General features: G+C 41.1%; 1 protein-coding gene across 1 annotated transcript in view; it reads right to left on the bottom strand.

The window, feature by feature from the left end:
- Positions 1-2,980: 2,980 nt before the first annotated feature.
- The window catches only part of dcdc2c (doublecortin domain containing 2C), a 42,674-nt gene continuing 33,382 nt past the window's right edge, over positions 2,981-12,272 (bottom strand). The window contains exon 11 of the mRNA XM_027274621.1: positions 2,981-3,736. Coding sequence (XP_027130422.1) covers positions 3,729-3,736 — 8 coding nt within the window. The 3' untranslated portion in view covers positions 2,981-3,728. The remainder of the gene's footprint in view (positions 3,737-12,272) is intronic.

The following is a 12,272-nucleotide window of genomic DNA, read 5'->3' as shown; positions in this document are numbered from 1 at the left end:
ACACTTCATTTGCATCCGTATAATGTCACACAATTATACTAAATAAGCATCCAAAGCTGCACAGAGAGCTCCTGCAGCCCTTACATAACTATTTTAGTATCTTTACTTCTTACAGCGCCTTTCAATATTCACTTTCCTGTCTCTAGCCACCTACACCTACATCAAAGTTAACATTCAGAGTGAGCAGGTGTCAAGCAATGCTTCACTTTAGACATTTACTTAAAGCTTCCGATTCACTACATTTCAATGGCAGCCAAAATGCCCTGAGCTGTGGCGTAATATCCATTGCAGAAGGTGCCTTTTTAAGCTACATGTATATTAAAGGACAGCAGAGCTTGTAATGCAATATGTGATATATACAATAGTGGACAAAGTCATCATCTATAGGAAAAAGGGTGAATGTTCTATTCCTCATTTTGCATTATTAAAGGTGGAGATCAAATGAAATATTCAACAGATGATATGCTGCTTTAATATTCATAGAAATGAACTTTATATTAGAGAACACATTTTTATGGGAAGTAGACTGGAGGCCACTGATTAAATTTCATTGTTTGATCACTATGCAGGGACATTAGGGGGTATTACGAGGGCCAGCCGGTGCCCCCCTTTAGCAAACATTTAGGGGGCAGTCTCTGAGGCCGCGCCACTTTGGCAAGGCACATCACAAGTTTATGATACTTAGATGGGTTTCAAAAATGGAAAAGCTTTTAAATGCAGCGCCCGAAACGCTGTTTTGCATGAATAAAAATGGGAGTTTGTGCGGGAAATGTGTAAGTCATAGCATGTCTCCGAAAGCAGCAGTGATACATATTCATATATTTACTGGCAAAGATATCACCTAAGGCAATCAGGATTCTGTAAATATGAATAAATCAGGTCCCTGTGGTGCAGATTCTGTACTTTTATATGCCAGAGTAGCTCTGCGTTGTTTTGTTATTTTGTTTGGTTGTGTTTGCATAAGAGTATTAAAGAGTTAATTAAGTTTAAACTCAAAACAAACAGAAGCTCCATTAACCAACTATCAGGAGAAGCCCTTCAAACACTGATTTATTTTAGATTCGATATAGACTAGCTGTTGTATGAGTCAGGACCACTTATCCCCGTCTCTGTCTCTTTCTCAAACATACACCCTCTGGTCAGAGAGATCAAGAGAGGGGGATAGGGGTCCCTGCTGTGACTCTTAACAAGATGGCATTCTCTGAGGTTACAGAGGTTGCCAGAGTTCGTGTCTACCTTTAAGGGACGTGAAACTCTACTCACGGTTTTCTAACAGTTATCTAATTGGATTAGTCCTCAAAGGGAGGCCCCTTTTTCATCCCTGGCTTTTGTCCATTCGCCTCAGTGCTGAATGGAGCTTAGAGGGCTCCAGACACTGAGGAGGACAGGCGATGGATTAGGAGAGGTATCCTGACCAATTAAGACGAGGCCAGGTGTCGTGCTGATTGCAGGAAAATTGAGACCTTGGGCCGACATGTGTCTAATTCCCTACTCTCTGCCCCGCAACCACTCATTTGCCTGTCCGCCACACACTGCTTTCCTCTATTCCCTCCCCTCTTCCTTTCCTCATCCGCAAAAGGTAACACGAGCTGCCTTCCCGTGACCCTTCTCTTCCGTGGAGAGCTAATCAGACCCACCTGGAGCTCCCCAGGGCTCTGTTAGCTGCTGGCTCAGCTAGCAACAGCTGATCCAAGTAGGAATCCCTGGGGCGAACGCTACAGGCCTGGCACCCAACACACACTGAGTCAGGATCAGCCGGGGAGATTTTCCAACTGATGGTTCATTGAACCTCGAGGCAGAATCACCACCTAGCGATGATAAGGAAGTGTGGTGTGTGTGTGTGTGTGTGTGTGTGCATATGCACCTGGAATGAGCGTCTCTACAAAAGTTAGTTTGGCATATGCACCTGGAATGAGCGTCTCTACAAAAGTTAGTTTGGTCCAACCCACATGGGGCTGCAAGACTTTGCCGCATGTCAGTCAATATATAACATCTAGACCTTTTTTGGTAACAAATTCACATTTATACATCAGGTCAGTTGATGAATTTTTTATGTACAAAACTTTAATTACATTTTCCACCAAATAGGCAAGAAAGAAAGAACATGCTCTTTAAACAAGCCTAATTTCTATTCTCTATTCTCTATTCTCTATTCTCATTGTTTTACTTTTTCAGCCAGCAACAACTGTTTTGGTTCAGTCTACCTGTTGTCATAGCATTGTTTTTGGGAAGCTGTTTTCAGTGAAACAAACAAAAACAAAACAGATCAGACAAAGTAAGCAACTAAAAGATTTGAAGACTGACGTCAGTGTTTAGAGTTTACAGCTTGTACAGCACTGTCCCCAAGTGACCAAGAACTTAGTTATTGTAGTTTTAAATCTTTCATAGTGTATATGTGCAAATGCTTCACATAGAATAATAACATTAAATATGCCTGGGATTCGGTGCATCATGTACCAGAATGGCCAGAATATGACATTACCGAAAAAACAAAACACTATGGTCTCCATAGAACAGACAGTAGAAAAACACTTTTGTTTCATTTTAAATATGCAGCACTGTACACAGACACATATGAATCAAAGAGAATGATTCATATAGTTTATATACTATATGTGCTTTTGCTCCACACTGTTTTTGTTACTCTGCTGTTTCTACAAAGGCACAGGCTTACTAACGCCGCAGTCAAACGACTGTCACATGCAACAACAACCTCATATTCTATAATACATGTAACACTGATTCCCTTAACTATTTAAAAAAAAAAAAAAAAAAAAAAGCAATAATAACAACAGATTTTTTCATATTATTTGGAGCATTAAATTATTCTAATATAGCCAAAGGCCAACTGAAATGGAAACGGGAACATGCAGATCCAGCCCATTATGCATTGTTAAACATTGATCTATGGTTTAATATTTGCTTCCCAACAGCAATGACAATGTGTTATTACCTTGACAGAAGGCCATAATGTGCGGTGACATGCCGGTGATTATTTAAATAAGCTGCGACAATAAATACGGCTCTACATGATCTGGAATATGAGCCTCGCAGAGAAAATGTGCAGACAGATGAGTAACTTCTAAGTTTTGAGGCGAGGTTATCCGATGTTCAGAGTGAAAAATATCAACAAGGTGTACCAGAAAAGCAACTCATTGTTATACTGATATTAGACTCTAGAACAAAGCTCAAGTATATATAACAGGAAATTATATGAATGATTTAAGACTTTAACGTCCTTGTTGTCAACATGGAAATAACTAGCCCTATATGCCTAAGGCCTAAGGAGTTGGTGAAATCGGTAGGGCTGCTCATACATTGTTTAATCCTCACAGCTGTGCTGCAGTGCCTTCGTTTCTTTCTCTGTGTGCAGAAGTTTCTTGTAAATAGTTAGAAAAAAAAAAAAAACTAAATCAACATCAGATTGTTGGTTGGAAGTTTCAAAAGTGGCTGTTCCATTGCAGTGTGTTTTGGAGCAGTTGGCATCCACATCCACAAGAGACACGCACATATTTCTGTTCAGCTAAGGATGCAAAAGTATTCCCTTTGACAGAGACACAATAAGTAGCAAATCATCAGCTAAAACAAACATAAAAGCCGCTTGGCAAACACCAACTGTTATGAAAGGCAGCGCAGAAAGCGAGCATACTGGCATCCGCAGCAATTAGAGGAGAAGGGTTAGCGAGGACTCCGCCTGTCCCAGACTGAACGCCCGCTCTCACACCTGTTTATGCTCCTGGTCCAAACCAAAGAGAGAAAAAGAGGGTGGAAGAGAGAGAGAGAGAGCGAGAGAGAGAGAGAGAGAGAGAGAGGGGGGTTATTTTGTCTCTGTGCCACCTTACCCCAGCATTGTCTAATGAGATTAGATGGTTCACTAATGAGCTCTACAGTGAGGAGAGTCAACTGTGAAGTGAAGGTCAGAAATTTCATCACCCAAATGTGCTGTTGGATTCCAGGAGTCATTAACTAATAACAAACAAATGATTTAAAGGAACCAGCTTTGGTACTTTCTGTTGGCCCCTTGAGTCTTTCTCTTTCTTTCTCTGCTTTAATGAGCATCTGAAAATATGAAATTCAAACACAGACTCACACACTGAGTCGCTCCTCTTCATGAATGGGACTGATTTTGTCAAGTGTTCTTCAACAGGAAGCCACACGTGTACATAAAAATGTTGTCGACATGAATGTAAAAATTAAAGGTCCAGTGTGTAGCTTTTATTAGCATCTCGCGGTGAAGGAGCAGATCGCGACCAACTGAATACACTCCCACGCCTCACCTGGAAAAAGTTGGCTGCGAAATTCACATAAAAAGCAAAAGGACATATCTAAATCAGGGATTGGTTTGCCTGTTCTGGGCTACTGTACAAATATGGTGGTTAAAAATGGCGGACTCCATGGAAGAGGACCCGCTCTCACTGTAGATATAAAGAGCTCATTTTAAGGCAACAAACGATTCGTATTGTCAGGTGATTATATAAAAACGGTAACATACTAATGAATATTATATTCCCTTCCTGCTAATAAATACTCTTTAATATACTAAATACTAATCTTACACACTGGACCTTTAACAATGCACAGGTAATTTCTATGTTTTCTGCAGATTCAAATCATACCACAAACGTAAACACACTGTATTCATTATAGCATGTACAAAATCTGCTGAGAAAGACTGCAAGCTTTTCCAATAACTTTTTTTTTTTTTTAAGCTCTGATCTTTCTTAGGTGGCCCAGTGGTGAGGTAAGCATCAGGGAAGCAAAGGAGGCACCTTTAATAATGTGCTGACATGAAGTCATACATGTTTAACCAGGTAATAGAAGGCTGTAAAATAATGATGCATATTGGCTTTTAAGACAAGGTATTAATCTCCGGCATCCCTCTGCCCCTTTTCCTTTGTTACTTCATTCAGTGGGGGTTAAAACAGATTGACCTCCGTTCAAATAAAATTAATTGTTTTTGGTATTCATTTTATTTGCCACAGGGAAAATCTGCAATGCTGGTAAAATGTTTATCCATGTGTCAGCATTTCCCGTTATTGGCACATAACTAAATGTTTGCATTTTTTTTTTTTTTTATTCCGGAAGGATTTCTTATTAGGTGTAATACCCTGTTATCCAATGATAAAATGAATTTCATTTTAGCAATATCAGGAAGATGTAATCAACATGCAATTTGCTTAAGTGCACAAAACATCATTTTTCTTAGCACTGCATATTTGCTGAAGAAATATTGCACGCCAGAGTGTATTAACACAAGGGGGATGCCATGCATCTTCGCATCAGACCTGAAAGATCCTTGTCACCACTATCTCCCGTAATCTGTTTAATACTGTTTATGTCCATCCAAATTGAACATGTGGTGTGGAATGACTAATGTCAGTCTCATAATTTAGTCACAATACTCTGTACCCTATAGGGCCCATCTATGGAATCCTCCATCCATGAGTGCACTGCATGAATAGTGATCCATTCACCCTTCACCTTTAAAAGCCCTGATGGCAAGCCTCATTCAGCTGCAACAGCTCTATCAAGCCTAAACCATCCTTCAGATAAAACAATAAAGATCTAACGTGGACAAGTATGTATATGTGTGTGTTGTGTGTGTGTGTGTGTGTGTGTGTGTTCAGAGGTAGTTCCTGTGTGAGGATGATCTCACTGACCCACGTGCTGAAGGAGAAAGAAAAAGAGAGCGCTCGAGGTGATGACTTCTCCACTCACTTAGGGAACTTTGACTTATGAGGTGCACTGCATTTAGCCAAGCTAATGCAAGTGAGGGCTGTGCCATTAACCTCGGGAAGAGAGGCAGGCCTCGGCAGTATGATGCATTCAGATTGGCAGAGGACAATATTTCACCATGACAGGCATTACCAATGAATAATTAAGTGTTTAATATAATGATCTTGAGAGAGAGAGAGAGAGGGAAAGAAAAGAAAAGAAAGAGAGAGAGACAGAGACAGAGAGAGGAGAAAATGGTAATTCCACAATTCATTGCCCTTAAAACCTATCTGGCATTATTACCCAGCAGCATTGCATGGGGGAGAGGGCTTTTGTTGAAACAAATAGGTTTTTGATGGCTCCACCAGAGTAGTAACGGTTATTAGGTTTGAGAACTCTTTCATGATGGAAGTGGTATCCTGCCGAGCGGAGATCATGAAATTTTAAGTGGGGAATTTACAGCAGAAAGACTGCGGGACAGTGAGGCCGTCTGGGCCATGCCTGGGGACACATGTGTTTTGGTGAAGCATAATGCTGGTCTAATGTCACTGCGAATAAATAGTTAACAAGCTAGAGATAGTTGTGCTTGTTGGAACTGTAGCCTGGCTCAGAAAAAATGTCCTCTCTCTATCTTTCTTTTTTTCCCTTTTTTTTTACGAGAAGAAATTTGGGTTTAGAAATGGAGTGACAAGTCATTTGTGAGAGATGAAACACATCTACAACCCTGGCCAAAACCATGTCAAGTAGCAGAACCCGCGAGAGAAGTTGTTCAATCAAATGCCAATAAAAGGAAACCAAAAAAAGATGCTGAGATGAAGCAAAAACTACTCAGGCTGCTTCAGCATGACTGGCATCATGTCGATACAGTGCAGATATTGTACTCGCCGCGTTTATTTAAAAAGCTATAAAAGTTTTGTACTTTTCTGTCTATAAAGCATCTTAGAGGAGCCACGAAGATCGATGACCTTCAATCATCCTTTTCATAAAGCATTACATAACTTTGTAGTGGAGTCTGATTCCTGAGCATGTTACTGATACACGTAACATGAACACGAACACCTGCATAACATAAACATTTCTGATAAAATGTGGCTATTGTAAGATGAGATTTATTTTTGTGAAGATTTATTTCATAGATGACCATATTTTAGAGAGAGAATTAGATTAATAATAAGTGTTTCTACTCTATTCTTTAATTCATTCAGAACAGGAACTACATTTTATGGTATACCTTGCCTGTAATATAAGTGACTGTTAAAATTGGCGGAGTGAAACCTTTACGTTATCTATCACATGGTTGGTCAGTGTTGAAGCGGACATTAAAGTATTCAAGTGACGCAGAAGAAACCCCTAACCCGTAACTAATTTAACTTAGTAAAAGTCAAGTTTAAGTAACCAGCATTACACTATTGCTGGCACATGTTGGCATGCTACATCAAGGCTGTATTAAGAGAACTTGATATTTTGTTCCAACACATCCTTCACCTGGCATATATGCCAAAAATGTTTGTCAGACTTCCTCAATATTCTGTATTTTTGGGCCCACACTAATGAGCATGTGCAGCAGAGTCCTTCGCTGACTAAGCGGGAATATTTCCTGCTAAAATGCCCCCACACATGGACGACTGCAAACAATATGGCTATTTTCATTTTATAAGATGTAATGGCTCAAAGTGTGTGCTGACACTTAGAGAATGGTATTTACAGTTTTACAGCTGTTTTTGCAATGCTTGTCCAAAGCGTCTAGTAAGGATTCGGGCAATTTAGCATCACATGATCAGCATTTCTGTCTGTGGCCACTGTGCCCACTTGTTTTATGGTTGAAAAATAAACATGTGATATCTTTAAAATGACTCTATACTAATTGGATGTTTCATGTCAAATTAATTTGAATGAATCTGTACATACATTGCTTAGAGATTTTCCCAGTTAAAGCTTAAGTTTTAATATAAAGAAATTCTATATGCAGAAAATATGGCTGTACCAAGTGTGCCAGGAAGACAAAAACTACATACAAACTGGTAGACCATCTCTCTCTGGCCTCTGTGTATTTGCAAGCAAGTGATGTCAACATTATTCCTCTATCTCTAATAAAAACAGATAAGTGGCCAAACTTCTCAATCAATGTTGTCCTCTAAAAGTGAGCCAAGGACTACATTCACACATTTGCATGATTCACAGTCCACCCACGCCCTCCAAGCACAGTCTTACATGTCTCCAAATGCCCAACAGAGAGCTAATTTCACTCCTCACACAGATGACCTTTGGCATCATATATATGTAGTGCTTGTTGCCTGTATGACAGATTCCCATGCATATTCATACCTACATATGGCCCACCAGAATGAAGCCTGTCTACTTGCTGCAGACTCCATAGAGTGCATGAGGCGGTTCATTACAGAGTCTTCTCAATTGGGTCCAGTCGAACCCTGAGGATTTGTCTGTGTGTCTGTGAGGGGCTGATGGTGGTGGGATGATTTTTGGTTGCATGTGCATGTGTGTGTGTGTGTGTGTGTGAGGCGAATGTATCTGTTTGCTTTGTTGTGGGTTGCAGGGGAGAGTGGGATTGCATTGAAAAAGGGGGGGATAAGTGTGTGTGTGTGTGTGGTGGAAGTGGTGGTGATGGTGGGGAAGTGTGCATGTAAATAGTGGGGGTGGTTCATGTCTGCATTTGTGCATGTGTTTGTGTCTTTGAGCAGTGTGTGGGAGTGTGTTTGTGTGTGTTGTGGCACACGCTCACAGGCTTCTCTTGTTTGTGAGGTGAGAAGAGAGAAAAGTGGAGTCCCTCAGCATGCCTCCACCTCCTCTTGCTCCATCTGCCCATTTCGCTCAGTTCTCCATAAATTAAAAACGCTCTACATCTGCTTTGGGGTACATTGTTAGTTGTGTGCATTCGGTGGTTCCTCTGTTTATGAAAAATTAAACACTTTCCTGCATTTGATTATTCCCCAACTCCCGAAAGCCCCTCTGCAGCAAGCATGACAGAGGCCCATGCTTCAGCCTAACATGCTGAGAAGAAGACCGGGGCCTCCATCTACGGGAGTGAGGAACATCTCAAGTAAAGTGAAGAGAAAAAAAAAAGAAGTAATTAACATCTGTTCATGGTAATAGCAAACGCATGTGTGAAGCCTGGAAATGCCATTCAGCACTGGCATGATGATTTGCTTTCATAGCAGTAATCTACCACAGCAAAGAACTGTTTGATAAACACTGACAACAAAATCAAGTGTGCTACATGTGTTGGTATATTTGTCCGAGCTGTGGTTTCAGATGCACATTTGAAAGCAAGATGGCAAAAGAGCAAAAGAATGTTCATATTAATCCGATATAGAATAACAGAGGGGTCTGCAAAACAGCAACAACTGCTAAAATGAAAGAACTTCTGCCACTATTTCACTTGAACTGTCAATTATTAAGTTCCCATATGCTCCAAAATTCCCAAATGGGCACTTGTTTCAACCCTTAAATGGATTCACTGACGAAAAGACTGGCCCGATGAAATATGCTTGCCACTAAGTCAGAGCATCTGTATGCAAAAAGATGTGTAGCTGCAAATGAATAGACGTTCTAAGGGACAGTGTAGCTAATTGGGACAAAAGGGACCACGGGATGCCCCTTACAGCAGCCAGCCTTGAGTGGAATAATGAGTGTAATCAGAGGTTGTGGTCACAATGTTGCCCTATACAGAACACCCAGGCCACTGGGGAGGACCTGTGTTTGTCTTTGACATCAACATGCGGGGCTCCAGGGCAGTCATATTTGGCCATGGTTTGGTAACTGTGAGCCTTGCAGCAGAACAGGTGTAGCAGGCCGACGAGGCCATCAATCTCTCACTGTCCTGTCTCTGTAGGATTCAGGGTTAATTATCGTCAAATAAGCCATTAAGGAGAAAGATGGAAGCACAGAGGATGAGGGGATGCTAACCTTGGCGAGATAGGGACAGCTGGGTGGTTGAGTTAGGTTAAGTTGGCTTTGATTGTGTTGCTAAGGTACTCATTCTAACTCAGTCATGTTTGTATAAAAAGCTCATTTCTGGAAACACTAACACTAAATAACACTACAACTGTCCTTAAAGTCCTACCTGAATTCTTAGTTAGTAGTAGTTTCAGTGTGTGGTGCTACTATTATGTTGTTCTATTAAAACTACAGAATTCAGTCCCACCAGGATTTCATGATCCTTTTTTTAGATAGTTGCGGCCTAAAATGCCTGATGTTGCGTGAGGTTTTCAAAAAAATTGCAGTGAATGCCTGATGTTGCGTGAGGTTTTCAAAAAAATTGCAGTGAAAGTTGCGGTGCTTTTTACACTTTTGTTGCGATTTGGTTGCGGGAGGAAGTTGCGATAAGTTGCGATTCGACAGTCGCACCGGGGGCGAGGGCGCAGCGAGCACTAAGTCCACAGGCCCGGGAAGCGGCGAGGTCCGGGTGGGCGTAAAGCTCACGGCTCCACCTTCGCCCCTGAGTCTTTCCAAGCTGACCCAGAGCCGGTCACGGTGCACCGCCGCGGAGGAAATGTGCCCGGCGGGGGCCAGCCAGCGCCTGGGAGAGGTCCCACGAGGGGATCCTCCCACACCCTGTGGCCGTCCCTGACCCGCCGAGTTCAATCCCCTGGGCAGACTGCGTGGAAGTTGCGGAAAAAATGATTGGTTAAAATTGCAACACCGCCCTGAATTCACAGGGATTCACTGAAGTTGCCTTGAAGTTGCAAATCGCAACATTGCGAATTCCTGGAGGGTCTGAGAATTGTCTTAGCTTGTACTTCAGTAGTTTGTAATATTTTGCAAGGAAACATTGCTATGCCTTTAAAACAAAAGTGATCAACAATGTAAACAGAAAGTTTGGGGTGGACAAACGATTCACTAAATTAGACTTTCTTATATTTTATGGAATTACATACAGTTGGTGGCATTCATGACATTTGGAATGAGCAGGGATCTGTTGTATTTGTTTTGTAATTTGAGGCATATTTTTGTGAAATGTCATTTAAAATCATCCCAGTTTACACTATTTAATAGCATTTTGATCAAGTGGCAAAGTTAACTGGCGAAGTAAGTAGCAAGTAGTTTTGTCGGTTACTTCAGCTGGCTACATAACAGTTACACCTGCCTGTAGATGTTGAGCAATAATCAGTGTAGGAAGGTTTTTGTGCAACTGGTCTAAATTGAGTGACTTGTGAATTATATGTTATAGCTGGTTCCAATGATTCCTGCTGAGCCTGCAGTACAGATGCTTTGACTGCTTTTGTCCAAGAGTATAATGATAAACTGTAAAATAATTTGACCACTGTGCTCGGGTTATCAAGATAGTGCACATGTTCAGGTAGAAAGTAATGACCGAAAGCATCAAAGGTTTGAGTCTATGTTAGAATTATATAGATTCATACCTATATAAAACACCCTCATAAAGTGCTCCTTTTTATTGCACCGCACCTTTAGTCTTAAAAGGTATCCATCTCATTGTAGATTACTTCATAATGCATAAATGGAAAATGCCATTAGGGTTTCTTTTCATGCTCTTAACATATTAATTGGCATTGCAGCGAATGTCAGATCATACAGTAAATTGTATCCGGTGAAGTCAGTGACACCTGACCTATTGAAAATTTTACAGTGTGCTTATACCTTCATTTATCTACTCAATGTGCCCATGAATATTTAAGGTTGACAATTAAACCCCAGCTGACCTGCAGGATGGAGCCGGACCAGCGCTGTCAAAGTGAGGCAGCATAATTGCGCCCACGCAATCACTCGTCAAAAACCTGAAAATGCAACCCCCCCCACCCACCGTGTACACAAAATTGCACATAGGCACACAAGCTCTGTCACAATGTCACACGGTTGCTTTGACATGGTCTGTGCGTGACAGGCACATCACATATGTGTCATGTTTATGGGGGCATCAACAAACGTGGTTTGTGTTTTGTGTATGTAAATGTTTGGGCAGGGTCAGAGTTAATGCATGTCTGTATCCTGCTTCACCTTGGTTTGGTGATGCAGAGCAGAATGTGTGTGGGGGTAGCAACACTAAAACTGAATACTGAACAGTGTAATAGCATGTTGTATAAAAACAGCACCAGAGTACATACAGCAGTGTGTGTTTTTCAGTAACAGTGAATTACATTATAACAATAGGGATGTGAGTAAAAATGCCTTAAAGCTGCTATAATCAAGATTTTCTTGGATCACATGACAACTCATTCTTGTATAATGAGTACAAACCCACAGAGAAACAGCTCCAGACTCCACATTTCCTTTCAGAGTGTTAAAGCATCTTCCATCAAATTGTTTTGATTTTTTCATCCCACAACTTTACTGCTTTGGTTCACCACTCTCATCAGCATGGATTTCAGCCACAGAAGGCAGCTGTGAAGAAAAAGAAAAAAGAAAACCCCAACAAATCCAGCCCCAAACGCAGAGACAGACAAAAAGTTAGAGAAAAGCTTGTGAACAGTGGACAGTGAAAGCAATAAGTGGAGCATTTAGAGGCTAAAGAGACAAATATTTCCTTGTGTGTTGGTGGAGACCAAAAACAGAGCTAAAAGGACAGTAAATACCAAACT

This window comes from Larimichthys crocea, chromosome XXIV, assembly GCF_000972845.2.
Source record: "Larimichthys crocea isolate SSNF chromosome XXIV, L_crocea_2.0, whole genome shotgun sequence".
Taxonomy (NCBI): domain Eukaryota; kingdom Metazoa; phylum Chordata; class Actinopteri; family Sciaenidae; genus Larimichthys; species Larimichthys crocea.
The sequence above is the reverse complement of the archived record's forward strand: the minus strand, read 5'-3'. Positions and strand labels throughout refer to the sequence as shown.